General features: G+C 57.9%; 3 protein-coding genes across 5 annotated transcripts in view; 1 reads left to right on the forward strand and 2 right to left on the reverse strand.

Moving 5' to 3' along the window:
• Positions 1 to 738: 738 nt before the first annotated feature.
• On the reverse strand, positions 739 to 16097 carry AFG1L (AFG1 like ATPase). 2 transcript variants are annotated; one of them, XM_061574634.1, is made up of 13 exons: positions 15898 to 16097; positions 14553 to 14719; positions 14290 to 14344; positions 14003 to 14104; positions 13492 to 13622; positions 12990 to 13089; positions 10831 to 10889; positions 10322 to 10404; positions 10077 to 10147; positions 9730 to 9830; positions 8205 to 8345; positions 3809 to 3913; positions 739 to 3110 (listed from the first exon to the last, which is right to left on the reverse strand). In XM_061574634.1, exons 1-13 carry the CDS (start codon positions 15959 to 15961, stop codon positions 2820 to 2822), a joined length of 1470 nt encoding a protein of 489 aa, XP_061430618.1. In that variant the 5' UTR covers positions 15962 to 16097; the 3' UTR covers positions 739 to 2819. The 2 variants fall into 2 exon arrangements, with proteins under 2 accessions (XP_061430618.1, XP_061430620.1); XM_061574636.1 differs by lacking the exon at positions 14553 to 14719 and having other exon boundaries at positions 15898 to 16090.
• A 160-nt stretch (positions 16098 to 16257) lies between these two features.
• OSTM1 (osteoclastogenesis associated transmembrane protein 1) lies at positions 16258 to 22922 on the forward strand. Its single transcript, XM_061574637.1, has 6 exons — positions 16258 to 16744; positions 17661 to 17775; positions 19181 to 19287; positions 19690 to 19827; positions 20243 to 20408; positions 21083 to 22922. Exons 1-6 carry the CDS (start codon positions 16400 to 16402, stop codon positions 21133 to 21135), a joined length of 924 nt encoding a protein of 307 aa, XP_061430621.1. The 5' UTR covers positions 16258 to 16399; the 3' UTR covers positions 21136 to 22922.
• Positions 21733 to 26577, reverse strand: part of LOC133356931 (adhesion G-protein coupled receptor G6-like) — a 39308-nt gene continuing 34463 nt past the window's right edge. For both annotated transcript variants that reach the window (XM_061574632.1, XM_061574633.1), the window contains one exon: positions 21733 to 26515. In XM_061574632.1, the coding sequence (XP_061430616.1) occupies positions 26373 to 26515 (143 nt within the window). In that variant the 3' untranslated portion in view covers positions 21733 to 26372. The remainder of the gene's footprint in view (positions 26516 to 26577) is intronic.

A 26577-nucleotide genomic window follows, 5' to 3' on the forward strand; every position in this document is an offset into this window, starting at 1 on the left:
AGCCCATTCGAGTCACTTGAGATCCTGGAGGCTGTCAAGGTACCTGAATAATTATTGAACCTCCTGAGGTCTGTGGAGCCCATGGACGTTCCGTTGAGGTCCCTGAAGCCCCTTGAACCCCTGGGAAGCGTGGCACAGCCGGGGATTAATGGACCCCTCCCCATCCACCAGCCCCTCTGGGAGGTCCGTCTCAGGATCACGGGAAGAGCCCCGAGTGACCCCTGGTGGACAGAGACGGGAGCGGTCGGAGTGACCAGGTTTCTCAGTGGGAACTGCTCGCTCACCATCCACCACCCGTGGGCTATCCACTGCTGGATAAAGTACTTTTGCATTAACACCATCATCACCCATGGTCTATCCACTGCTTAAGCAGTTTAACATTACTACCATCATCCGTGGTCTATAACTGCTGGATAAAGTCCTTTAGCATTACAACCACGACGGTCAACGACAGCGGTTAAACACCGGTCAACCACTGCGGTCCCCCACGAGGGTCAACCACTGCAGTCCACCACGAGGGTCAATCATGGAGGTCAACCACGGGGGTCAACCACGGCAGAGAGAGGACGGGAGAGTGCATCGCCCAACGCGTTCCTCAGTAACCCACCATGTTAAAAACGGCGACGTTTCGGGAAAATGGCCTTTCGTGATGGCACATGGAGGCGGAGTGGAGACACGGGCGTGGATACCGGCTGGGGACCACGCGAGACGCCGCACACACCACGGGGGGCGCCAACGCACTGCCAGCAAATAATAGTTTTAATTGCGAGGACGCGCGGACAGCTATAATTTACAAAGTTGTGCACTTGAAATACATTCAGTCGACCTCCGCGCGAACGCCGAGCTCGGAAATGTTCGACCTCGTGACGAAAATTCGGAACCGAGGCGAGAAGCGTGCCGGGCCCGGCGGCCAAGCCGCACGGCCCCGGGGCCCGGAGGGGTCCCTCACGATCCGTCGCGTGGCGCCGTGGGCTACGTGGCGACGGGGGTCTCAAGTCAGACGGCCGGGGGGTCGTAGCGAGATCGTGACTCGTGTCGCTCGCGTAAGAGCCAATCGGCTGTCAGGGAAGACCCCCCCCTTTCCCCCCGTGCAGTATGGCCGGCGTGACACCATCACTCCGTGTGTGCACTGCTATTGTTGTTGTTGTCACAGGAGAAGCCCTCTTCACGAGCTCCTGTTAACGACGAATCGCTTAACGACAGCCTCGAGAGAGCCAAATGTGTTCGACCATTCCCCTATTAACGACGGGCTGTTGTAGGTAGGTCAATATTAATGAATGCGTTGATTAACCATGTTTCTTTTAATGTGTTTATATTGTTACATTTTTACGTAAAACTTTCGTGACTGCAGGAATTCATATTCTTTGGTTCTTTTGGTAAAGTCACGTAGGTAGAAAATATTAATTAGAAAATGTGAATAAAAATTAAATAGAATTAGATTTTTATTCACTTATTTAATTAATATCTACTTTACCGAAAAAAAACAAAGAATATGTTTATATTGTTGTTAGTATCTTTACGTATTAATATCCATTGTTTAAATATTATAAAGTAAGTTTTTTGGGTGATTAAATGGTAACTTTCGATGCTATTGGAACGAATGAAACCTCTCACGTGCATTTCCTAGACGAGCTTAACGACCAAATCCCTTAGCGAGCGGTTTTGTCGCACCAATGAGCGTCGAGAGGTTCCGCTGCATTAATGTGGTTGTTGCCAATGACTTTTGTGATTAATTATGAAATGCAATTACCGGTTACGATGGGGTCACGGCCGGTCCTCGTAAACTCCACGACGCCTACAACGTCCGTAACTTATCGTATTCGCCCGGAGCTACGACAAATCTCAACTCCGACAAAACTTACGACATTAGAACGCCGCCGTGTACCAACTCTTTCCGTACCCTTGTCCCTGCCGAGGTATCCTCTCACCCACGCCTCACCTTCTTACCAATTCCAGCGAAGCTAGCTTATGAATATGGAAATGTTGGGGATCTTTAAATAGTCAGATATACGCAGAGCCGGCACCGCTGAGATGCTGGGATCCGGTCCGGATTTCCGTTTGCACAGCCACAGTGGATACATCGTGTGTTGATGGGCTCAGCCTGGTCAGCAATGACTTGCATAGATTCACATAGGGATCCATAGACTTGCATAGAGACCCGTAGACTCACACGTAGACCGAGTTGTCATTAAAAAGGCTGCTCAAGCGTTGTGAGTTGATGGTCTTGGCCCGCTCACCGTTGGCTGGAAACAATAACTATGATAATTGTATGCAGTTCGATTTTTCACTCAAGTTGGTTAAATTCCAGATCTGAAAATCATAACTAAAACATCGGTTCGATCACTTGAAACGGGCTACACTCTCCCGAGTCAAACACTACACGGCCTGACTGCAGCAGCGCGCACGAGCGTCGTGCTGCAGGGCGGGGGAGAGCGCTGCCCCCCCCCCCCCCCCAGAGGTCACTGCTTGACAGGATCTCGGATGTAGTTATGCAATGACCCCTTCCGCGGGCCGGTGGCAAGTAAGAGCCCGACGTCTCGTGACGCCCCGAGAAGATCTGAAGTCACAAAAACTAAGATTGGAATCGCGTGCGGGTCCCACAAAGGGGACGGTGAATTCAAGTCTAAACTTGTTCCACAAACCCCCCCCCCCCAACACCGTGGCTCTTCACCACCCAGCGCACCGTGCCACCCCCCGCCCCCCGCCCACACTCCACCTTCCCCTCCATGCGAGTCGCTCTCCTAGGTGCTTGGCCAAGGGGTTCCGTAAAGGGGGCTCGCTGAGATGGCTCCCCACAGAGAGGGGGCTGGGAGCCGGTCTCAGCTGTGCCCCATACCGGCGGTGGCGGTGTCTGTATTGGTGGTGGCGGTGGTGGTGTCTGTAATGGTGGTGGTGGTGATTTTGGCACCGGTGGTGGTGGTGCGGTTGTCTGTAATGGTGTTGGCACTGGTGGTGGTGGTGGCACTGGTGGTGGTGTTGGCACTGGTGGTGGTGTTGGCGGCTCCACTCCAGTAGGCGTGGGTGTGCATCTCCGTGAGACGCGAGGTGGTTCGTGCAAATGCAAATGTCTCCTCTTGCCCCCCAAACACGGAGAGAGACGCCGCAGAGGCCTACGAGGGGGGGCAGGGGGAACGCACGCGTGTTGGCAGTTACACGTACGCACAGGTACGCACACACGCAAACACACACAAGTATACACACACGTGGGCCGGTTAAAGTATTCGTTACGAGTGTTGGCCGTGGGCGGGAATCGAACCCGGTTAGCCGGGTCCGTAGTGCATTGCGCTAACTGCTGCACTACTGCTTCACACACACAAAGACAAAGATGCCCCAGTATAGCCTTAACAGACTTTAGGGTTAAATGCTGTTAGCGAGCAAACATCCAATAACAACAACAACTGCCATTCGCCACTAAGTGGCGGTGACGTCACCACAGCGCTTGTGCCAGGCTATGTGCATGTTAAGGCCACGTGAATAATGCACCACCTGTGCCCCCTACTGTACCAACTTGCTGTGTTTTAGCCACCTGGCGCTCTGCTCGTTGTTGTGAGTGTCGCTCTTCTAACCTCAGTTGTTGTTGAGCCTCCTCCATAGAGGCCGATCTTGACATCGCTGGTAGCAGTCAGTGGCAAGTCCACTCAGCTCCACATCCTCCTGTACCACATCACTCCATCTCTTCTCTAGCCTGCGCCATGCCCATTTAGCCCCCTCTATCCGGCCGAACAAAAGCTGTTTAGGCATGCGGTGGCTGGGCATTCGGGCTACATGACCTAACCTCTACACACACGCACGTGCACCACCCCCTCACCTCAGCGATGCCCAGCTCATCCATGAGCTCACGATCCATCGATGCGTCCGGCTCACTTGCAAATAGCAGCGACAGCGGCACCTCGGCCGAGATCACCACGCGCACCTACACACGAACCCACGTGTACACACACGGACAAACAGAGACAAAGATCTCCCATATAGCCTTTAACAGACTGTTGGGGAAAGTGTTGTTAGCGAGCACCTATGAAGACCAGAACGGAGACGTGGAGGAGAGACCGTGGCATCGTACAGCACACGCCTGTGCAAGTGGTGTAGCGGTGGTGTAGCGGTGTAGTGGTGGTGTAGTGGTGGTGTGGCGGTGGTGTCGCGGTGGTGTAGTGGTGGTGTAGTGGTGGTGTAGTGGTTAGTGGTGGTGTAGTGGTGGTGTAGTGGTGGTGTAGTGGTGGTGTAGTGGTGTAGCGGTGGTGTGGCGGTGGTGTCGTGATGGTGTAGTGGTGGTCTAGTGGTGGTGTAGCGGTGGTGTCGTGATGGTGTAGCGGTGGTGTAGCGGTGGTGTCGTGGTGGTGTCGTGGTGGTGTAGTGGTGGTGTAGTGGTGGTGTCGTGATGGTGTAGTGGTGGTGTAGCAGTGGTGTAGTGGTGGTGTAGCGGTGGTGTAGCGGTGGTGTAGTGGTGGTGTCGTGATGGTGTAGTGGTGGTGTAGTGGTGGTGTAGTAGTGGTGTAGCGGTGGTGTAGTGGTGGTGTAGCGGTGGTGTGGCGGTGGTGTAGTGGTGGTGTAGTAGTGGTGCTGCGGTGGTGTAGTGGTGGTGTAGTGGTGGTGTAGCGGTGGTGTGGCAGTGGTGTGGCGGTGGTGTAGCAGTGGTGTACTGGTGGTGTAGCGGTGGTGTAGCGGTGGTGAAGCGGTAGTGTGGTGGTGGTGTGGCGGTGGTGTAGAGGTCTAGTGGTGGTGTAGCGGTGGTGCTGTGGTGGTGTAGTGGTGGTGTAGTGGTGGTGCTGTGGTGGTGCTGTGGTGGTGTAGTGGTGGTGTAGCGGTGGTGTAGTAGTGGTGTAGTGGTGGTGTAGTGGTGGTGCTGTGGTGGTGTAGTGGTGGTGTAGTGGTGGTGTAGTGGTGGTGCAGTGGTGGTGTAGTGGTGGTGTAGTGGTGGTGTAGCGGTGGTGTAGTGGTGGTGTAGTGGTGGTGTAGTGGTGGTGCTGTGGTGGTGTAGTGGTGGTGTAGTGGTGGTGTAGTGGTGGGGTAGTGGTGGTGCTGTGGTGGTGCTGTGGTGGTGTAGTGGTGATGTGGCCGTGGTGCTGTGGTGGTGTAGTGGTGGTGTAGCGGTGGTGTAGTGGTGGTGTGGCGGTGGTTTGGTGGTGTAGTGGTGGTGTAGTGGTGGTGTCGTGATGGTGTAGCGGTGGTGTAGCGGTGGTGCAGTGTAGTGGTGGTGTAGCGGTGGTGTAGCGGCGGTGGTGTGGTGGTGTAGTGGTGGTGTAGTGGTGGTGTAGTGGTGGTGCTGTGGTGGTGCTGTGGTGGTGCTGTGGTGGTGTAGTGGTGGGGTAGCCGTGGTGTGGCGGTGGTGTGGCGGTGGTGTGGCGGTGTAGTGGCGTAGTAGTGGTGTAGTGGTGGTGTGGTGGTGTAGAGGTGGTCTAGCGGTGGTGTCGTGATGGTGTAGTAGTGGTGTAGTGGTGGTGTCGTGATGGTGTAGCGGTGGTGTAGCGGTGGTGTAGTGGTGGTGTAGTGGTGGTGTCGTGATGGTGTAGTGGTGGTGTAGCAGTGGTGTAGTGGTGGTGTAGCGGTGGTGTAGCGGTGGTGTAGTGGTGGTGTCGTGATGGTGTAGTGGTGGTGTGGCGGTGGTGTAGCGGTGGTGCTGTGGTGGTGCTGTGGTGGTGCTGCGGTGGTGTAGTGATGGTGTAGCGGTGGTGTGGCAGTGGTGTGGCGGTGGTGTAGCAGTGGTGTACTGGTGGTGTAGCGGTGGTGTAGCGGTGGTGAAGCGGTAGTGTGGTGGTGGTGTGGCGGTGGTGTAGAGGTCTAGTGGTGGTGTAGCGGTGGTGCTGTGGTGGTGTAGTGGTGGTGTAGTGGTGGTGCTGTGGTGGTGCTGTGGTGGTGTAGTGGTGGTGTAGCGGTGGTGTAGTAGTGGTGTAGTGGTGGTGTAGTGGTGGTGCTGTGGTGGTGTAGTGGTGGTGTAGTGGTGGTGTGGCCGTGGTGCTGTGGTGGTGTAGTGGTGGTGTAGCGGTGGTGTAGCGGTGGTGTGGTGGTGGTTTGGTGGTGTAGTGGTGGTGTAGTGGTGGTGTGGCCGTGGTGCTGTGGTGGTGTAGTGGTGGTGTAGCGGTGGTGTAGTGGTGGTGTGGCGGTGGTTTGGTGGTGTAGTGGTGGTGTAGTGGTGGTGTCGTGATGGTGTAGCGGTGGTGTAGCGGTGGTGTAGTGTAGTGGTGGTGTAGCGGTGGTGTAGTGGCGGTGGTGTGGTGGTGTAGTGGCGGTGGTGTGGTGGTGTAGTGGCGGTGGTGTGGTGGTGTGGCGGTGGTGTAGCGGTGGTGTAGTGGCGGTGGTGTGGTGGTGTAGTGGCGGTGGTGTGGTGGTGTAGTGGTGGTGTAGCGGTGGTGTGGCGGTGGTGTGGCGGTGGTGTGGCGGTGTGGTGGTGCTGTGGTGGTGTAGTGGTGGTGTAGTAGTGGTGTAGCGGTGGTGTAGTAGTGGTGTAGTGGTGGTGTAGCGGTGGTGTAGTAGTGGTGTAGCGGTGGTGTAGTAGTGGTGTAGTGGTGGTGTAGCGGTGGTGTAGTGGTGGTGTGGCCGTGGTGCTGTGGTGGTGTAGCGGTGGTGTAGTGGTGGTGTGGCCGTGGTGCTGTGGTGGTGTAGTGGTGGTGTAGCGGTGGTGTAGCGGTGGTGTGGCGGTGGTGTAGTGGTGTAGTGGTGGTGTGGCGGTGGTGTAGTGGTGGTGTAGTGGTGGTGTGGCCGTGGTGCTGTGGTGGTGTAGTGGTGGTGTAGCGGTGGTGTAGCGGTGGTGTGGCGGTGGTGTAGTGGTGTAGCGGTGGTGTAGTGGTGGTGTGGCGGTGGTGTAGTGGTGGTGTAGTGGTGGTGTCGTGATGGTGTAGTGGTGGTGTAGTGGTGGTGTAGTGGCGGTGGTGTGGCAGTGTAGTGGTGGTGTAGTGGTGGTGTCATGATGGTGTAGTGGTGGTGTAGCGGTGGTGTAGTGGTGGTGTCGTGATGGTGTAGTGGTGGTGTAGCGGTGGTGTAGTGGCGGTGGTGTGGTGGTGTAGTGGTGGTGTAGTGGTGGTGTAGTGGCGGTGGTGTGGTGGTGTAGTGGTAGTGTAGTGGTGGTGTCGTTATGTTGTAGTGGTGGTGTAGCAGTGGTGTAGTGGTGGTGTCGTGATGGTGTAGTGGTGGTGTAGCGGTGGTGTAGTGGTGGTGTAGTGGTGGTGTCGTGATGGTGTAGTGGTGGTGTAGTGGTGGTACTGTGGTGGAGTAGTGGTGGTGTAGTGGTGGTGCTGTGGTGGTGCTGTGGTGGTGCTGTGGTGGTGCTGTGGTGGTGCTGTGATGGTGTAGTGGTGGTGTAGCGGTGGTGTAGCAGTGGTGTACTGGTGGTGTAGCGGTGGTGTAGCGGTGGTGTGGTGGTGGTGTGGCGGTGGTGTAGCGGTGGTGTACTGGTGGTGTAGCAGTGGTGAAGCGGTAGTGTGGTGGTGGTGTGGCGGTGGTGTAGAGGTCTAGTGGTGGTGTAGCGGTGGTGCTGTGGTGGAGTAGTGGTGGTGTAGTGGTGGTCCTGTGGTGGTGTAGTGGTGGTGCTGTGGTGGTGTAGTGGCGGTGGTGTGGTGGTGTAGTGGTGGTGTAGTGGTGGTGTAGTGGTGGTGCTGTGGTGGTGTAGTGGCGGTGGTGTGGCGGTGTAGTGGTGGTGCTGTGGTGGAGTAGTGGTGGTGTAGTGGCGGTCCTGTGGTGGTGTAGTGGTGGTGCTGTGGTGGTGTAGTGGTGGTGTAGTGGTGGCGTAGTGGTGGTGCTGTGGTGGTGCTGTGGTGGTGCTGTGGTGGTGTAGTGGTGGTGTAGCGGTGGTGTAGTGGTGGTGTAGCGGTGGTGTAGCGGTGGTGTGGCGGTGGTGTAGTGGTGGTGTAGCGGTGGTGTAGTGGTGGTGTAGCGGTGGTGTAGTGGTGGTGTAGCGGTGGTGGTGTGGTGGTGTAGTGGTGGTGTGGCGGTGGTGTGGTGGTGTAGCGGTGGTGTAGTGGTGGTGTAGCGATGGTGTAGTGGTGGTGTAGCGGTGGTGTAGTGGTGGTGTAGCGGTGGTGTAGTGGTGGTGTGGCGGTGGTGTGGTGGTGTAGTGGTGGTGTAGTGGTGGTGTAGCGGTGGTGTAGTGGTGGTGTAGCGGTGGTGGTGTGGTGGTGTAGTGGTGGTGTAGCGGTGGTGGTGTGGTGGTGTAGCGGTGGTGTAGTGGTGGTGTAGCGATGGTGTAGCGGTGGTGTAGTGGTGGTGTAGGAGACCTTGGCGTCGTACAGCGTGTCCACGAGGGTGATGAATCGCCGCGCCTGCGTGCGCTGCGCCAGCGCGAGTCGCGGGACGCGCCGCACGAACACCGTGCGGAAGTGGCGACACAGCTCCAGGTAATCGCTCGCTCCCAGGGGCTGAGACGGGGACACACGCCAGGGCACTCACCACTCGCTCGCTCACTCACACTCACTCGCTCGCTCGCTCACTCACTCACACTCACTCGCTCACTCACACTCACTCGCTCACTCACACTCACTCGCTCACTCACACTCACTCGCTCGCTCACTCACACTCACTCGCTCGCTCACTCACACTCACTCGCTCGCTCACTCACACTCACTCACACTCACTCACCACTCGCTCACTCACACTCAGTCGCTCGCTCACCACTCGCTCGCTCACCACTCGCTCGCTCACTCACTCACTCAAGGGGCACTTACCACTCACTCACCACTCACTCACCACTCACAGGGCACTCACCACTTGCTCGCTCACTCACCCACTCACCCACTCACTCACAGGGCACTCACCACTCACCACTCACTTACCACTCACTCACAGGGCACTCACCACTCAGTCACTCACTCACCACTCACTCACCACTCACTCACTCACAGGGCACTCACCACTCACTCACCACTCACTCACCACTCACTCACCACTCACTCACCACTCACTCACTCACAGGGCACTCACCACTCACTCACAGGGCACTCACCACTCACTCACCACTCACTCACTCACAGGGCACTCACCACTCACTCACCATTCACTCACTCACTCACTCACAGGGCACTCACCACTCACTCACCACTCACAGGGCACTCACCACTCACCCACCACTCACCCACCACTCACTCACAGGGCACTCACCACTCACTCACTCACTCACTCACAGGGCACTCACCACTCACCACTCACTCACTCACAGGCACTCACACTCACTCACAGGGCACTCACCACTCACTCACAGGGCACTCACCACTCACAGGGCACTCACCACTCACAGGGCACTCACCACTCACAGGGCACTCACCACTCACAGGGCACTCACCACTCGGTCAATCAATCACGGGGCACTCACCACTCACTCACCACTCACTCACCACTCGGTCAATCAATCACGGGGCACTCACCACTCACTCACTCACAGGGCACTCACCGCTCACCACTCACTCACCACTCACAGGGCACTCACACTCACTCACTCACTCACCACTCACTCACCACTCACAGGGCACTCACCACTCACTCACCACTCACCCACCACTCGGTCAATCAATCACGGGGCACTCACCACTCACTCACCACTCACAGGGCACTCACCGCTCACCACTCACTCACCACTCACAGGGCACTCACCACTCACTCACCACTCACTCACCACTCACAGGCCACTCAACACTTGCTCACTCGCTCGCTCGCTCACTCACCACTCGGTCAATCAATCACAGGGCACTCACCGCTCACTCACCGCTCACTCACCGCTCACTCACCGCTCACTCACCGCTCACTCACCCGGTCGCACAGCTCGGAGAAGGTGCAGTCGGCAACGTCACCGCAAGCGCGTCTCAAGCGCAGCTCCCTGCCGCCCACGCGGAGGAGACGCGGACGCGGGACTGCACACGGCACGTCACGGCGAAACCACGTCAAATATCAATTTTTTTTGTGCAAAATTACGTCACGTGCCCACGCAAATCAGAATAAATCACAGGGAAATCATGAAGATCATGTCAATCATGGCGCACGGCACAAGATACTCCGGCATAATCCCGGCACGACAGCAGAGGTCACGGCACGAGGCGCACGCCGCGGCCGTGCATCGCAGTGGCAAAGGCGGGATTGCATGGGGGGGCGGCGCTCACTGTCGTTCTGCGAGTAGGCGAGCTCGTCGAACAGCGAGTCCAGCCGCTCGTCCGCGTCCGCGTCGCCCGTCCTGCGCGTGGCGAGAGACGCGGCGGTCAGCACGCGGGCGGTGACCGGAGCCGACACGGGCTCCCTTCCAACCCAATACCGGTGAACTGCCGGACGCGTTTATTTGGAAAGCTCGTATAAACGTGGAACACACCGCACGCCGTGCCGTGCGGTGTGCTGCGGCTGGAGGCCTCACAGGAAGTAGAGCTTCCCGGTGGCAGGCTGCCCGTGCTGGCGGTAGTCGATGCCCGAGTCCAGCTGTATGCGCTCACAGTGAGCCTGCGCACGCGCACACAGACATCCCCCGTGTAGCCTCTGACAGGCTTCTTGAGGCAAATGTTGTTCGCGAGCAGCACCTCTGAAGGCCGGGCACGGCGTACGAGGGGTGGTGTGGCCAGGGCCACAGCCGGCCGCCTTTGTCCATGTTTATACACGCACACAGTGCCGGGTATTAATTTAAGGCCGATTCAAACTAGGGGAGGCCCAGGACAGGTTAATTTACTCATCACCGAGGTTAACCGGAGAGCAGTGCGCTAACCACTGTGCCACTGCTCCCCACCACAAACATTAAGCCTGCACACACAACGCACATACAGCCCATGTCAGAGAGTTCACCGAGTCACCCTGTGGAGTTGACCGAGTCACCCTCTGGAGTTGACCGCATCAGAGTCTCTCGGCACGCAGGAGGCCGGCGCTGCCCCTCACCTTGAGGACGCTGATGAAGGGGAGGAAGTTGACCCTCTGCAGGCCGTGCTTGTACAGGTCTGGGACAAACACACGGCGCCAGCTCCAGCAACCACTCCGGGCCGGTGGGACCCCCACCACCACCACCGCTCTCCCCACCACCACCACCACTACCACTCTTCCCACCACCACCACCACCGCTCTCCCCACCACCACCACCACCATCGCTCTCCACCACCACCACCGCTCTCCACCACCACCACCACCGCTCTCCCCACCACCACTACCGCTCTCCCCACCACCAACCACCACCGCTCTCCCCACCACCACCACCACCATCGCTCTCCACCACCACCACCACCGCTTTCCCCACTACCACCGCCTCTCTCCACCACCACCACTACCGCTCTCCCCACCACCAACCACCACCGCTCTCCCCACCACCACCACCACCGCTCTCCCCACCACCAACCACTAGCACCACCACCACCACCACCGCTCTCCCCACCACCACCACCACCACCACCACCGCTCTCCCCACCACCACCGCCACCGCTCTCCCCACCACCACTACCACCGCTCTCCCCACCACCACCACCACCAGCACCACCACTGCTCTCCCCACCACCACCACCACCGCCGCTCTCCCCACTACCGAGTAAATCAGCGAGTGCTGGATCATCCGTCGACCTGACCGTCGATTTACCCCGACCTCTATCCGGTGGTTGAGTGAGGTGGGAGCCGGGTGCTCCACCCCAGTTCTGAGAGCACCAGCAGCAGGAGGAGGATTCCAGCTGTTGCCGAATCTGTACTGCGCGTAGCAGCAGTGATAAGTGCTCGGAGTGAGAGAGGCCTTGGTACGGAGAATAAAAGCAGACTTCTCCATAGCCAGATGAGTGACACCGCCGCTCCACGGCAAGCTCAAAAGAGATTACTGTGCCAAGCCGAGTCGTGGTTTATCTGTTGATAAGACTATCAAAGCATCAGACGATTCAGGAGGAGCTGTGGATTGGCCAGCCCTACGTGGTTATGGTCATCGCTGAATGCGCGCAGAGGTTGTTATGGAGTACGATGCCACGAAGGGCGCCGTCATCTGCCAAGGAAGTGGCTCCCATTGTGAGTGGGAGACGAGTTGGTAATGTATGTATAATTTATTTCGCATCGTACGTAGCCAACTGTGCTAATCGGAGGTGTGGGGGAAGGACAACAAACTAAACACAAAAAGCAGTTCGAAAGAAATTAGTTTTCAACATAGATCATTTAAAGTGCATAGCTCCAGTGGCTTCCTAATATCTGCAGGGAAGAGAGTTACAGACGGCCGTTGAAGCTCATCTGAAAGCACGCGATGCAGTGACCGTCTTTGTTCGATGATAACAAGGCGGAGGAGGAGTAACGTTGGGAGACGACGCAGAGATCTTGCGGAAGGCCAGAGCAAACGGTGAAGGTACCAGCCTGGCCACTGTCTACTGCCACGTCTATAGACCTATCAGTTGTTAGGAAGCTGAAGTTCAGGCTTGCAGATTAGAGATGTTATTGTTGTGCCAAGCAGATGAATGCTTTTATCACAGTAATTACCAACATGTATAAAAGCACACGATGTTTCACGGGCACAAGCGACTGTAACCCTGTGGCGCGGAGCCGAGCTCGGTGTCGCTCAAAAATCGAGCGAGAGAGGTGCAGCCTTCAGGAGAGAGGTGGGGCCTTCAAAAGAGAGGTGGGGCCTTCAAGAGAGAGGTGGGGCCTTCAGGAGAGAGGTGGGGCCTTCAGGAGAGAGGTGGGGCCTTCAGGAGAGAGGTGGGGCCTTCAAGAGAGAGGTGGGGCATTTAAGAGAGAGGTGCGGCCTTCAGGAGAGAGGTGGGGCCTTCAAGAGACAGGTGGGCCTTTAAGAGAGAGGTGGGGCCTTCAAGAGAGGGGTGTGGACTTCAAGAGAGAGGTGGGGCCTTCAGGAGAGGGGTGGGGCTGTTAACAGAAGGGTGGGAGATTTAAAATGTCAGCGTAGATTGAACGCTGCTGCTGCGAATGTGCGGCATGATGGCTGCGTTCCAAACACATTGGTGGTGGGGATGATAGTGGTGGGGATGATAGTGGTGGGGATGATAGTGGTGGTGGGGGTGGTGCCGGTGGTAGTTGTAGCAGAGTGCTCGTGCGCTCGCGGCCGGTGCCGGTGGGGTGTGCGCTACCGTCGGGCGGGCGGTTGGAGGTGGCCACCATCACCACGCCGAGGCGGAACAGGTTCTCAAACAGCTGCTTCAGGATCATGGCGTCCGCAATGTCGGTCACCTGCAGCATAGTGGCAGCCACGTAAGTCTGTGGGTCTCTGTGTGAGACTACGGGTCTCTGTGCGAGTCCCTGGGTCTGTGTGAGTCTACGGGTCTCTGTGTGAGACTATGGGTCTCTGTGCGAGTCCGTGGGCCTGTGTGAGTCCATTGGCCTCTGTGCGAGTCCGTGGGTCTTGGGTGAGACTGCAGGTCTCTGTGCGAGTCCTTGGGTCTCTGGGTGAGACTGCATGTTTCTGTGTGAGTCGTGGGTCTCTGTGAGCTTACGGGTGGTCTGTGCGAGTCTGGAAATATATGAAAAAGCAAGAAGTAGCTTGCAGGAGTATGGAGGAGTCAGGAGAAGTGAGGAGGAGCGTGGAGACGCTGCAAGGAGGAGCAATGAAGGGGTGAGGAGAAGGAGGGGCACCTGAAACTCGTCGAAGCACAGCAGGTGCGTGTCTTGGCTGATGAGCGCCGCCACGGGCGCAATGGGGTCGTACGCAGTCGCCATGCGGCCCACGCGCCGAACTGGCAGAGTGCGCTTCAGCCGGTGTATCCCTGCAATGGGGGTATGGGAGTGGGGGAGTGGGGGGGTGGGGGGGGTGGGGGGGGGGGGGTGGCACGGGGAAATCAGGGGGGAGGCACAGGGACGCGGGGGGACATGGGTAAAGTACACAACAGAAATAGCATTTGCTGCCCTGCCCTCGACTGCTCACAACTCCGACAGGGCCTGCATCACTGTACGTAGCGATTGCCCTTCCATATACTTACTCTGTACCTACACACATGCGGGCAAGTGGAGAGGGGAACCCGAGGAGCGTGCAGGCGAGCGGGGAGAATTCAGGGAGCGTGTGGGTGAGTGGGGGAAAGTGCAGGGAGCGTGTGGGCGAGCGGGGGCGGAGGTGCATGGGGAGCGCGTGGGCGAGCGGGGAGCTCACGGCTGTGGATGTCGAGCATGAACGAGTGGAAGTGGACGCGGCACTTCCTCTCCACCTCCACGTGCGAGAAGAAGAGGTCCATGAGCATCGTCTTGCCCGTGCCTGCCACCACGCAGCACACGCAGCACACGCATCGCAAGCTCGGCACGGCCCAAGCATGGCTCAATTGTGCAGTGGAAAAAGGGAATTCTTTTGCCTTCACACAATCGGGAACCCAGCTAACGGTGTGGTGCTGTGCGGTGGGGTGCAGTATGGAACAGCCCGGTGTGGTGCGAGGGGGAACCCACCGACGTCACCGTGAATGTAAATCCCTTTCACGGGCGGAGTTGGAGCCGACATCAGCTGAGACAAACCCCCAAAGACAAACACAATCACACCCACAACTTGTTAGGCATAGTGAGCAAGTGCGCAGTGAGATACACACGTGTGTGTGCACACCTATGTGATGCTGTGTCACACCTGTGTGACGTCGTCACAGGTGTGACACCTGTGTGACACCTGCGCCGACGCTACACGGCCCTGAGGACCGCCCCCCACCCCACCCCACTACCTGTGCCCACATCCCCGGCTGTGGGGGACTGTACCCCCTCAGGGCGTCGTGCAGCCCCTGCAGCCGGCCCACCACCGCCCGCTGCTGCTCGTCGGCCCTCAGCTCCCCGCGCTCCACCAGCTCGGCGTAGGCGGCCACGGGCCCCCCCCGCGTGTGCACGCATGAGGCTGCAGCCCACGGCACGCACCACCCGGACACAACGCCATGAGTCCGCCACTCGGAAAGGAACATCAGCGTCATCGTCATAATAACAATACGTTACTATTTGTAAAGTGGCGCATTTCATCCGTAGATCCCACCAATGGAAAGCCAGGAAATAAAATAGAACCTGCACAGGGTAAACGGCCAGAACTACGCAGGGGGTAAAATCCGTTTTCAAGACACGATTAAATAAATATATAACGACTCCGATTGTCTTATTAGCAGAAGAAAATAGTTCCAAAGCTTGGGGGCTGCATTGGCAAAAGCCGATCACCCCAGAAAATGAGCCTTGACCTCGGAGTCCTTAGAAGGCGGTGATCCGATAGCCCTCAGGGAGCTCGTTGGAGAGTAAACACGGATCGGTTCCTGTAAATATTGCAGGGCGAACCCAGAGTTCCTTGTAGGTCAGCAGCAGCGTCTCACAGTCCACTCGGGACTTGACTGGTAGCCAGATATAATGACAAAAACGAGCAGGTGCGTGATGAGCTCCTGAAACGTGCTCGCTTCAAGGCTCTAGCAGCTGCATTCTCAACGAGCTGGAGTCTACCCAGCACCTTACTCGGAATTCCGAACATCATTGGCCGTGCTCAATCCACTGCTGGATGAACGTCTCCTGCCCAAGCCGCTGCCTCTCACGATCCCTGCCCTGGAACGATCCACACACATCAGTGGCCGCCTGCTCCACCGCCGTCTCCTCCACGGCGGTGGTGGTAACTCCTCTTGGACGCGTTCCCCGTCCCTGTGGCTGCTGCCATTCCGTTCTTAAGCCTCGACCATCGTCGTCCGCCACGCTCCCTTCGCGCCGTGACGCGTCCTGCCCAAGCCCCGCTCACCTCTCTCAAAACCCAGGGCTAAGGATGGGTTCGGGGGTTCGTGTTAGGTTTGGGGAAAGGGGTTAAGGTTAGGCCAGGATGTTAAGGTGTAGTATGGGTGAGGGTCCGAGGGTTAATGTGCGGGTTTTAGGGGCCATAGTTCGGCATTGGGACCAGAAATAATATCTCCACAAGGGCCCCAGTGAGGGATAAGGGTGAATGTGAGGGCAGTTTAGGGGGTCGTGGTTAGTGTTCGGCACTTAAAGGGACCCGATGGGTTACCCCCCCCCCCCCAAGGGCATGAGCGAGGGCGTCTGGGGCCCCGTCCCCACCTGGTACACGGCAGGAGAGGAGTCGCAGGGCCCGCAGCCGCGTCCAGGGGGCCCCGGGGGCCATGGCGACCCAAGGGGTCCCGGGGGGTCCCGGCGGGAGCCGAGGGGGTCAGGGGTGGAACGCACAGGGGCCCGGTGCCGGCAAGGGCACGGGCGCGGCCATTACCGGAAGTGACGCGATCGGAGTGGGCGGAGTTTAGGGAGAGATTAGAGAGAGTTTAGAGAGAGGGAGGGGAGAGATTAGGGAGAGTGTTTAGAGAGAAAGTTTAGACAGAGATTAGAGAGAGTTTAGAGAGAGGAAGGGGAGAGATTAGAGAGTGTTGGGAGATGGAGCGGGGAGGTTAAGAGAGGGAAGAGTTAAGAAAGAGAGGGGAGCGCGCAGAGAGAGAGAGAGAGGGGGGAGAGGGCGCCACCTGGCGGCGTCTTCCTCGTCACTTCCTCCCCCCACCCAGAACCCCCCGCTCCGTCAACATCCTCCTCGCCAGCAGGGCCCAGCACCACCATGGCCACCAAGCGCCGCCTCGCTCCCTTCCCCCTCCTCCTCCTCCTCCCCTTCCTCGTCTTCCCCGCGGGGGCCTGGGGTCCCGGCGGGACGCCGCCGCACGCCTGGCTAGAGCCCGCGATGCGGGGGGGAGGGGAGGTCCCCCTGTACCCCGTGTACCCCGTGGAGCCCCTGGGGCCCACCCCGGGCGAGTCTCCGTGCGCGCCGCTGCTCGTGGAGTTCGCGAGGAGGAGCGCCGAGTTGGCGCTCTGCTCCGTGCGCCACGCGCGGCCCCTGCGCCTCTGCGGCAGCTGCGTCATCCAGCAGTGGAGCGCCAACCGGACCTACGGGCAGATCCTCACCACGGTGCGGGGGGGGGGGGGGGCACGGGGGTCTAAAGGGGTCCAGGGGAGACTGGAGGGGGACCCGGAAGGACGCGGGGACACAGGGGACTAATGGGGGGGGATTAGAAGGGACCGCGAGGGAGAGCGGCGACTCAAGGGGATCGGGCGGGAAACGGGGCCACGGGGGAGGCGTGGGGGGGGGCACGGGGGAGGCGTGGGGGGGGGGCACGGGGGAGGCGTGGGGGGGGGCACGGGGGAGGCGTGGGGGGGGCACGGGGGAGGCGTGGGGGGGGGCACGGGGGAGGCGTGGGGGGGGGGCACGGGGGAGGCGTGGGGGGGGGCACGGGGGAGGCGTGGGGGGGGGGGCACGGGGGAGGCGTGGGGGGGGCACGGGGGAGGCGTGGGGGGGGGCACGGGGGAGGCGTGGGGGGGGGCACGGGGGAGGCGTGGGGGGGGGGGCACGGGGGAGGCGTGGGGGGGGCACGGGGGAGGCGTGGGGGGGGGCACGGGGGAGGCGTGGGGGGGGTCACGGGGGAGGCGTGGGGGGGGGGCACGGGGTAGGCATGGGGGGGGCACGGGGGAGGCGTGGGGGGGGGCACGGGGGAGGCGTGGGGGGGGGCACGGGGGAGGCGTGGGGGGGGGCACGGGGGAGGCGTGGGGGGGGGCACGGGTGAGGCGTGGGGGGGGGGCACGTGGGAGGCGTGGGGGGAGGCGTGGGGGGGGGCCACGGACGGCCGCGTTGGCTTCGTGTGGCCAGGGCGAGAACTCGAGAGGAGGCTGTGCGCCTTAGGGGCTGTGCTCGGCAGCGCGACGGTGTCAAATCGCACAACATGTGTGAGAATTCCTCCAGTGGAATAATACAGATCGGGTTCCTCGCCCACCCGCCCTGCTGCTCACCGCCCGCCACCTCGCTCGGCCTCTCTCCCCGTCCCCTCCAGGTGCAGGGTGACAACGAGACGTGCGAGAGGAGCCTGCTGCGCTCGGACCGCCTGCAGCTCGTCTACCAGCAGCACTCCTTCTCGCAGGGCCTCTGGGACGCCGCCGCCTGCGAAGGTCGGGCCCGCCCAGAGAGCCCTCCCAGTGGACCCCCCAGAGGACCCATCCAGAGAGCCCTCCCAGTGGACCCCCCAGAGGGCCCGCCCAGTGGGCCCCCCAGAGGGCCCGCCCCGTGGGCCCGCCCAGAGAGCCCTCCCAGTGGGCCCCCCAGAGGGCCCGCCCAGAGAGCCTGCCCAGAGAGCCCTCCCAGTGGACCCCCAGAGGGCCCGCCCCGTGGGCCCGCCCAGAGAGCCCTCCCAGTGGGCCCCCCAGAGGGCCCGTCCAGTGGGGCCGCTCAAGAGGGTCGCCCCGGGTTCGGCTTCTTGCGAGCGCCGTCCCGGGTTTGACGCTGAATAAGAATTAATAGTAATTACATTTCTAGAGCGCTTTTCGTCAAGGGTCATAGAGCGCTGTACAGGACAGCAGCAGACACTCGGCATAAAACATAATATTTTATAAATCATTTACTATAATAACTAAACACTAATAAGCGGACGGTCCAGGTATCAGCGTCGTCTGTGTTTGGGTGGCGGCAGGGATCGGTTTGTTTCCGAGATCTGGTGACTGGTTGGAACTTACGGGAGACTGCACAGGTTCGATAGTCGAGATGTGTTAGGGGCTTGGCCTCTACAGTGAATAAAGTGGCAACCCTGCCACTCAGTCAACCCATCTACTCATTAATTTTCCAAGTCACTCATCAACTCACCTGCTCACTTAACCACCCACGCACTTGCTCACTCATCCACTCGCTCATTCACTCACCTGACTCAGTCGGTCATCAGCCGACTTGGGTCACCACCACCTTCTCCGGGTTTGACGATGGGACGGTTTCACTCACCCACCGGCTCGCTCATTCACTCACCCACTCACTCGCTCATTCACTCGCTTATCCACCGACGAGGATCAACCAGCACCACCTCCGGGTTTGATGCTGGGACGGTCCGAGAATTGGCCTCGTCGTGTTCGGGTGACGTCGCCAGGAGGCGATTTGTACCGACATTTGCCACCGGTGAACTTTAAGACCGTTGCTTTCACAGTGACAGTGTTGACGGACTGAGGCAGGGTTCGCTCTGTGGAAAAGGTGGCAAACCTCAGTCATCGGTTGTAGCCATTAGAGGCCCTTGTGTTATAATTTATCGTCGATAAGACGACTCTTACGAAAAATCATCCCAGCTGCAGTCCCCATCTCCTAAGCAGTCCTGGCTATCCCTAGGTCAACTCGGCCATAAAAAGGAGTACCTGGTGCATTGTAATCATAAGTGGCAAGACAAAGTCGGGCAGGCATGGCTCTGGCCACACCACCACCCCCTTGTGTGCCGTTGCCGGCCTTCAAAGGTGCTTGCTAACAGCCTGTGTAGACTACACGGGGGATGTGTCTGCGTGGGATGTGTGTGCGTGGGATGTGTGTGTGTGTGGGCCACAGCCTGCCTGGTGAACGGAACGAATGGCACGCGGGAGGTGGCTTCGTGGATGATCAGCTTCATGCACCAGCTCAACGAGACGCGCACCTGCTTTCACGAGAACTCGCTGGTGAGGGCCACTCACCCCTCTCCACCACACCTACCATGGGAGTTCAGTTTTACCATGGAGGCCCAATTTTACCATGGGAGTCCAGTTTTACTATTAGGGGTTACATTTTACCACGGGGGTCCAGTTTTACCACGGGGGTGCAGTTTTACCCTGGGAGTCCAATTTACCCACCACTCCACACAACACATGCAACCCCTCACTACTTATGAGGTTGTGTTAGTGCTGACTTCATGTTTCTACTTTGTTTCCTCATACTGGTGACACAGGTCAGTCACTGTGGCAAGTGAGGCTGTATCCTAGCCCTCTTTAGTTCTCACCTGGCTAGACAAACCCGAGACTTTAACCTCTTTGTGTGTGTCTCTGTCTGTCGCTCACCGCCACCGTTTCCGTGACCTCGTGCAGGTGCCGCGGTACGACCTGGGAGGCAACGTGAATTACTCGGCCGTGTGCAACAATTGCAGGACCGCGTACAACACCCTGGGGAGCATGTATGCCAAGCTGCAGAAGAACGGCAGCTTGTGCATTGACCTGGAGGACGCGGTACGGTGTGTGCACGTGTGTGTGTCGGGTTTGTTTGGGGAACGGTGGCGTAGCGGTCAGCGCGTTGCTCTACGAACCACGGCGACTCGAGTTCGATTCCCGCTCGCAGCCAACACCAGTGACAATGATCTGAACTGGTCCTGGGCCTCAAATGATTACCTGGTGCGGTGTGTGAACATCGCCACTGGTGAGACAAAGGTGGCAGGGTTGTGGAATAAACCACCCGCCCCCTCATGCCGTTCCAGCCTTCATAGGTGCTCACAAACAGCACTTGCGCCAACAGCAGTCTGCCGTTGGATACGGCACGGTGTGTGCACGTGCGCGTTAGTGGTATCTGTGTGCCGTCACATTGCCGCACCGTGCGCGTGATGCGCCATCGCACGCGCGTGATGCAGCTCCGTGCGCATCCGCACAGATGAACACTACGCGGCAGCTCTGGAGCGCGCGGTTCAAATGCGTGGAGTACTGCAGGGACACGCCCTCCGTGCTGGCCGTCTCCATCTTCATGTGCATGCTGCCCATCTTCTTCTACATGAGCAGCGTGATACACTCACGGCAGCGCAAGCGGCGTCTCGTCACGTGTGAGTATGATGCACGGCCAAGATTTTTGCAGGGGGGGGGGTAGGTGGTTTGCAGGCCATTGTGGCCATGTTGCGAAGGGGACGTCACGCCGGCAATGTTGCAAGGGGAAATGTTGTCTTTCTGTCAGCTGATTGGCAACGATGTTACCGCCAGCGCCAACCACTCTTAGAACAGCGAGAGTTATGATCTCGCTACGTCGGCCAAAATGTACGTTGACTTATAACCTGGCTTTAAAAGATTTGAGGTCGTGCGAACCATCACGTAGCCTGCGGGACTTGACGACAGATCGTAATGGAGGGCACGTAATGCAATAAAATCAGACACCAGATGAAATCACCGACCTGCAATCTGCCCATATATGGAAAAAAGGTGTGACGTTGCCCGTAGGGGCCTGTCTCTGCCCATATATGGTCTTGTGGAACCCAAAGCACAGTATCGTGTATCGATTCTGCTCGTAGTCTATCCGACAGCCATGTTAGAGTATCGAATCGAGCGTTAATCACTGCGTTGATTAATTGGCAAGCGATGCACAGATCGAGTAATCCCATTGGTGAGTATGGTGTCACGTGACATGCCCCCTTTTGATTGGCCAACATCCGTACAATCGGTGATTTGCTCGCAGTCAGTCTCTGTCGCGCGTAGTCACAGCGTCTGGCCGGCCGCTGTTTTGCAGCCAAGCGCATGAAGTCGACAAACAGCTCGGCAAGCCTGCACCGAGCGCAGTGACACGTGCGCCGGTGGGAAGGGGACCGGCAGCTTCTCCGCCACGATCCCCCCCCCCGCCAAACCTCCCGCCCCCCACCCCCTGCGCTCACGCGCACGGAGACGCACATGGCGTTGGCGCTGGACTCTCCATCTCGGGTATTAGACAAGTGACACAACCTCAACACGTATGTCGGTAACACTGGGGCCCCGAAAGCAATGCAATGATTTGTATTTACTTCGGCGGCGTTTTGGGCATTGGCCCCTTGTTCTTCAAAGAACATGTCTCGATTACTTCAGCAATAGAACACTTTGTCGATTGTCGGCTCTTTACCTGAAGTGCCGGGCAGAAGTATAAATAAAATGTCACGTGTGCCGATGGACGGGAACTGGTGTTGGGCATTGGCCATGTCGCGCTGGGCGTGGCTTGCAGTGAGTTTCCCACCTTCAGGAGGCAGGATGTGGAGGCGGCCGCCATTTTTATAAAGGGCTCCAAGTAGTGGGGCAAGAATACACCACCACCAACATCCCTTTGATCACATCTACACCAACGTGACCCCCCCCCCCCCCAAGAGGAAGCGGGTCATGTCTTCTTCACAGAGCAGCAAAGTGAGTCAAGCATGGCTGTAAATGCCCTGGTTTATTGACATCACAACAATAACAGCGCTCACAGATTCCAACCTGGCACCACAGCCCCCCTTTTCCCTCGATGGAGAGGGGGGGGTGGCACCTATGTAGATTCTGCAGACAAACCAAGCAACGCAGCTTTCAGAAAATAAAATATCTCTAGCTTAGCTCTCTTCATATTTCATAGGAATTGCACTCATATTAACCTACAGTACGATAATCGATTAAATAAGGATTAGTTTGACGGGTAGATTACCTTTCCCCCACTCCGCACGCAAACTGCTCAGTCCGTGGGCCCCAGAAACCTCTAGTTCAGCCCCACCGAGGGTGGCAAACCTCCAGCTGCGACTTTCCTATTCGTTTACATGGCAAATTGGAGGTGGGTATTTAACCACCAGCTCTGGTCAGATGGTCACTGCTTGATGAGGGCGGCAATGCCATCTGTTGCAGAGGATTCGCGGTTCAAATTCCTTGGGCCACCCTGGATATTGCTATGGTGTGCATTAATCGTAAAAATGCAACGAGGCACCCTCGGCCACAGAGTGGACGTCAACGATCCCGTGCCATCGTTCGCAACGAGTAGCAGGCTGTTCCGCCCTGGCGGTCCAATTTTGAACTTTTACCTGCAAGTTACTGGATTGGGATTGCTCAGCAGCAGTAATCATTGCCCCCCCCCCCCCCTCCTTAACGTACTGCAATGACTGCCGGCTGTCTGTGGACAGCATCTACAGCGCCTGAATGGCAATTGCCGTGCGGCACCATGAGAAATACAGCGCCCGTAGCACATGCACTCAAATCGCTGCTGTTGGCCGCATACAGAAGCTGGAACCCACTGAAGTGATGCCCCCCATGGTGGTACAGACCAAATGAAACTTCTTGTCTCGACTTGCGGATCAAGTGGAGGTTTTGGGGCTTTGCAACTTTTCCCACATTGACCAAGGGCGGCCCTGAACCTCCACTCTTTTCACGACACGCCAGCTACTCTGAGTGCAACTGGCGACCCCGAAGCCCGCGGCGGTACACATCACGTCGGTTCGCGAGCGTGCTTGATTAAGGACTTTTCACAATGCGGGTGCGTTTCTGCGAGTTATCTCAACCCCTGCCAGGCATTGGGGTGCAAGAGTTATTCTGTTGGTACGACTCTTAAGCTCACGGCACGATGATTAAAAGTATTTTTTACCATTTGTGTAATGGTTCATGTTTCGTGGGTTCCTTAAAGACGCCTAGCGCGGTGTAAAGCGAAACGTGGCATCATCGCCACCGAATCTGGCCTGTGAGAAGTTTTCCTTTACTTGCCGCTGGGTGAGAGTGGACATGAGTGAGCAGGTGGGCGAGGAGGTGATTGTGCGGGTGGGTGAGTGTGGAGGTGAGCTGGTGGGTGATTACGGACGTGAGTGTGGAGGTGAGCGGGTGGGTGAAAGCGTTTGACTCGGCATTGGTGAGCTCGCCGAAACAAAGACCTCCCCATGTAGCCTTAACAGACTGTTGGGACAAGTGCTGTTAGCGAGCACCTATGAAGGCTGACATGCTACACGAGGAGGTGGGTTGCCAGCACCACGCCCGACCGCCTTTGTCTCCCGAGTGTCGATGTTTATACACTGCACTCGATACATATTTGAGGCTGAGTCGACCTAGGGGAGGCCCAGGACCGGTTCAGATAATCGTCACCGGTGTTGGCCGTAAGCGGGAATCGAATTCGGGTCACCGGGTTCGTAGCGCAGCGTGCAAACCACTGCACCACCGCTCGTGCACCCCGTGGACAATTGAATTTACCTGCGTCGGGTGATGATGGGTTTCGCGACACGAAATTTGACCGAATCATGACTACGTGGTGGCCTAACGCACAGTCAACTACGAATCATTCAGCGACAATCTCGTACAACGAAAGGGTTCGATTGGAACAATTCGCTGGTGGAGGTCGGGGCATTGGGGTCCCCGCAAAGAGGCCTTTGGAAAGTCTGGGGGTGGTCGGAGTCCCGCAATGAACTCGCACCTTGCACGTCGACGACGTAAAGCACGACAATGTGGTGTGGGCGAGATGCGACGACGCTGCAGTCGGGAGGGTGGGTGGGGGACGCTATAAGCGCAATGCACTTAATGGTAATAATTTAGGTAATTTTACAATCAAGTAAATATGAGTAATTTACGGGCATTACGCTGGGGGGGGGGGGGGGGGTTGAACGCGTGGCCTTCACGTTACGCAACGACACAAGCTCGACCCCACGGCCACAGCGCCCGATAGGTTTTCAGCCTTGGCTGGGAACCGTGACGTCACATTTCGCCCCTCGGGGCCCCCCCCTACTCGCCCCTTCATACCCCCCCCCCTACCCCGACAACATTTAGAAAGCCACCTAATAATGAATAATTATGGGAGGCTCGTTATGACAGTAATGATCGAGGGCTTTGGGGAACGTGACCCTGAATGGTGGCAAGATGGGCTGGGTCCACTCTATACCAGGATTTGAACTTGCAATGTTCCAACTGCGAGCCGCCCTACAGAGCACAATTGCACGTCTGGCATGAGCCGATCTTCGTTCTACCGACCTGCACGCCGCACGCTCTTGCCGATTGCTCAGCACGTCCCTCGTGACCTGAAGTGCGGTGATTAATTTGAATCGGCGCCCCACATCCCGCGGTATGCAAGCGCGTGCTCTCTCACCCGAGGGCCGCACACCTTCCTCTGAATTGGCACGGAGCTTTAAGTGCCCCTGCAGGGTCCCAGCGCTCTTCGCCGTGCAGAACCTGGGAACGGAGTTTCCCGCGGGGAAACTAAAGTTGCCCACGAAACGATCTGGCCAAATCTGTGATGTTCCAACAACTCTTTAACACCCTTTCCCTATCGGCCTAAATACATCGTGAGCCTAAATGCATCATTAGCGTGTCTGCGTGAACTGTGAATAACCGATGGTCACACATGCTATTAGATGGGTACATCCCGCTTCCCAGTCCAGCTGATACACGTACTGGTCACTACCCGACCTGGGTGAACAATCGTGGACACTGAAGAATGATAATGGACACTAAAGAGTGATCATGGACACGGAAGAGTGAACATAGACACTAAAGCGTAATCATGGACATTGAAGAATGATAATGGGCATTGAAGAATGATCATGGACATTGAAGTGTGATCATAGCCACTGAAGAGTGATCACGGACACTAAAGCGTAATCATGGACACTGAAGAGTGATCATAGACACTCAAACGTAATCATGGACACTGAAGAGTGATCATGGACATTGAAGTGTGATCATGGGCATTGAAGAGTGATCATAGACACTCAAGCGTAATCATGGACACTGAAGAGTGATCATGGACATTGAAGTGTGATCATGGGCATTGAAGAGTGATCATAGACACAAGCGTAATCATGGACACTGAAGAGTGATCATAGACACTCAAACGTAATCATGGACACTGAAGAGTGATCATGGACATTGAAGTGTGATCATGGGCATTGAAGAGTGATCATAGACACTCAAGCGTAATCATGGACACTGAAGAGTGATCATGGACATTGAAGTGTGATCATGGGCATTGAAGAGTGATCATAGACACTCAAGCGTAATCATGGACACTGAAGAGTGATCATGGACATTGAAGTGTGATCATAGCCACTGAAGAGTGATCACAGACACTAAAGCGTAATCATGGACAAGAGTGACCATGGGCATTGAAGAGTGATCATGGACACGGACGAGTGATTGTGGAAGTTGCAGACACCCCCGGAGAGGAATCCCGCTCGGTGTGAGAGAAGCTCTGGCCCGGAAACCGTGGCCATTTTTCACAAATAAATAGACGGACGATATGTACAGAGACATGGCACACGCTCGCACACGTGTACACAGCCACACACACACAAAGCACACTCGACACCGACACCACGGCTCAACTCAAACTCAGTTCACGAGTCCGGTGTGACCCTGCTCCCTCCCTCGGCTGTGCCGCAGGGGGTGTGGGTTGCCCGGCACCGTCCCCGTGGCTCCCAGCACCGTCTCTGTGTGCGGCACCGTCCCACACGAGCCCTGGGCCGTGGCCATGACCTCTGTGGGGCACCGGGGAGTCTGCTGGCCAGACCCCCCCCAGACAGCCAGACCCCCTAGCCAGTCCTAACAAGTCCTCCATCCGCTTCCCTTAGCCGTACCCCCCCTAGAGCCACGCAGATTTTCCGGTCGGCGGTGGAGTTTGAGCCGCCAGTGCCCCGACACGCGGTCCCCCCGAGGGCCTCTATCAACCGGTGGGGCCGCAAACGGCTCACCAGGGGGTAGATGGCCAGCACCACGCTCGGTCGCCTTTGTCTCCCCATTACTGATATTTGCACACTGCGCCAGGTATTCAATCGAGTCAACCTAGGCGAGGCCTTGGACCGGTTAAAATATTCGCCACCGGCGTTGGTGGCCATTAGCAGAAATCGGAACTTGGGCCGCTGGGTTCGTAGCGCAGCGCGCCAACCGCCTCTCCACCCAACACGCGCACGCACGGCAGGAGGCGTGACGACGGAAGTGACTACAACGATCGTGATGATGACGATGATATTTACAAGATCCTAGGAGGGCGGGAGGACGAGTGGCTGGGAGTTTGATGTGGAGGAGGTGCGATGGGGAGGGGAGTGGCGGTTGTGTGGCGTGGTCGGCTAGCTCGCGCCGCCCCCCCTGGGCAGGTGTGCCAGGGGCTGGCCGTGCTGGCCGGCACCGCTGCTGGTGCTCTCCTCGATGCTGCTGTACACGGGCTCCCCGTTGTCGTACATGGTGGACGAGGGCTCCGAGCGCACGGCATCTGCGACGCACGGTGGCGTGTGGGGGGACGGAGACAGCGGCGTCAGCGGTCGGTGTTACACG

The sequence above is a fragment of the Lethenteron reissneri genome, chromosome 56 (assembly GCF_015708825.2).
Source record: "Lethenteron reissneri isolate LAM-NWPU_2019-01 chromosome 56, ASM1570882v1, whole genome shotgun sequence".
Lineage (NCBI taxonomy): Eukaryota > Metazoa > Chordata > Hyperoartia > Petromyzontiformes > Petromyzontidae > Lethenteron > Lethenteron reissneri.

Bases quoted from the DNA above. Each gene is read 5' to 3' on its own strand.
- AFG1L (XM_061574634.1), bottom strand. From the start codon at position 15,961: ATGGCCCCCGGGGCCCCCTGGACGCGGCTGCGGGCCCTGCGACTCCTC. The intron at 14,720-15,897 runs GTGGGGACGGGG...CGTGGGCTGCAG, and splicing joins CCTCTCCTGCCGTGTACCAG to CCTCATGCGTGCACACGCGG. The intron at 9,831-10,076 runs GTGAGCGCCGCC...TGCCGTGTGCAG, and splicing joins CGCCTACTCGCAGAACGACA to TCCCGCGTCCGCGTCTCCTC.
- OSTM1 (XM_061574637.1), top strand. From the start codon at position 16,400: ATGGCCACCAAGCGCCGCCTCGCTCCCTTCCCCCTCCTCCTCCTCCTC. The intron at 19,288-19,689 runs GTGAGGGCCACT...GACCTCGTGCAG, and splicing joins GCTTTCACGAGAACTCGCTG to GTGCCGCGGTACGACCTGGG. The intron at 19,828-20,242 runs GTACGGTGTGTG...GCATCCGCACAG, and splicing joins GCATTGACCTGGAGGACGCG to ATGAACACTACGCGGCAGCT.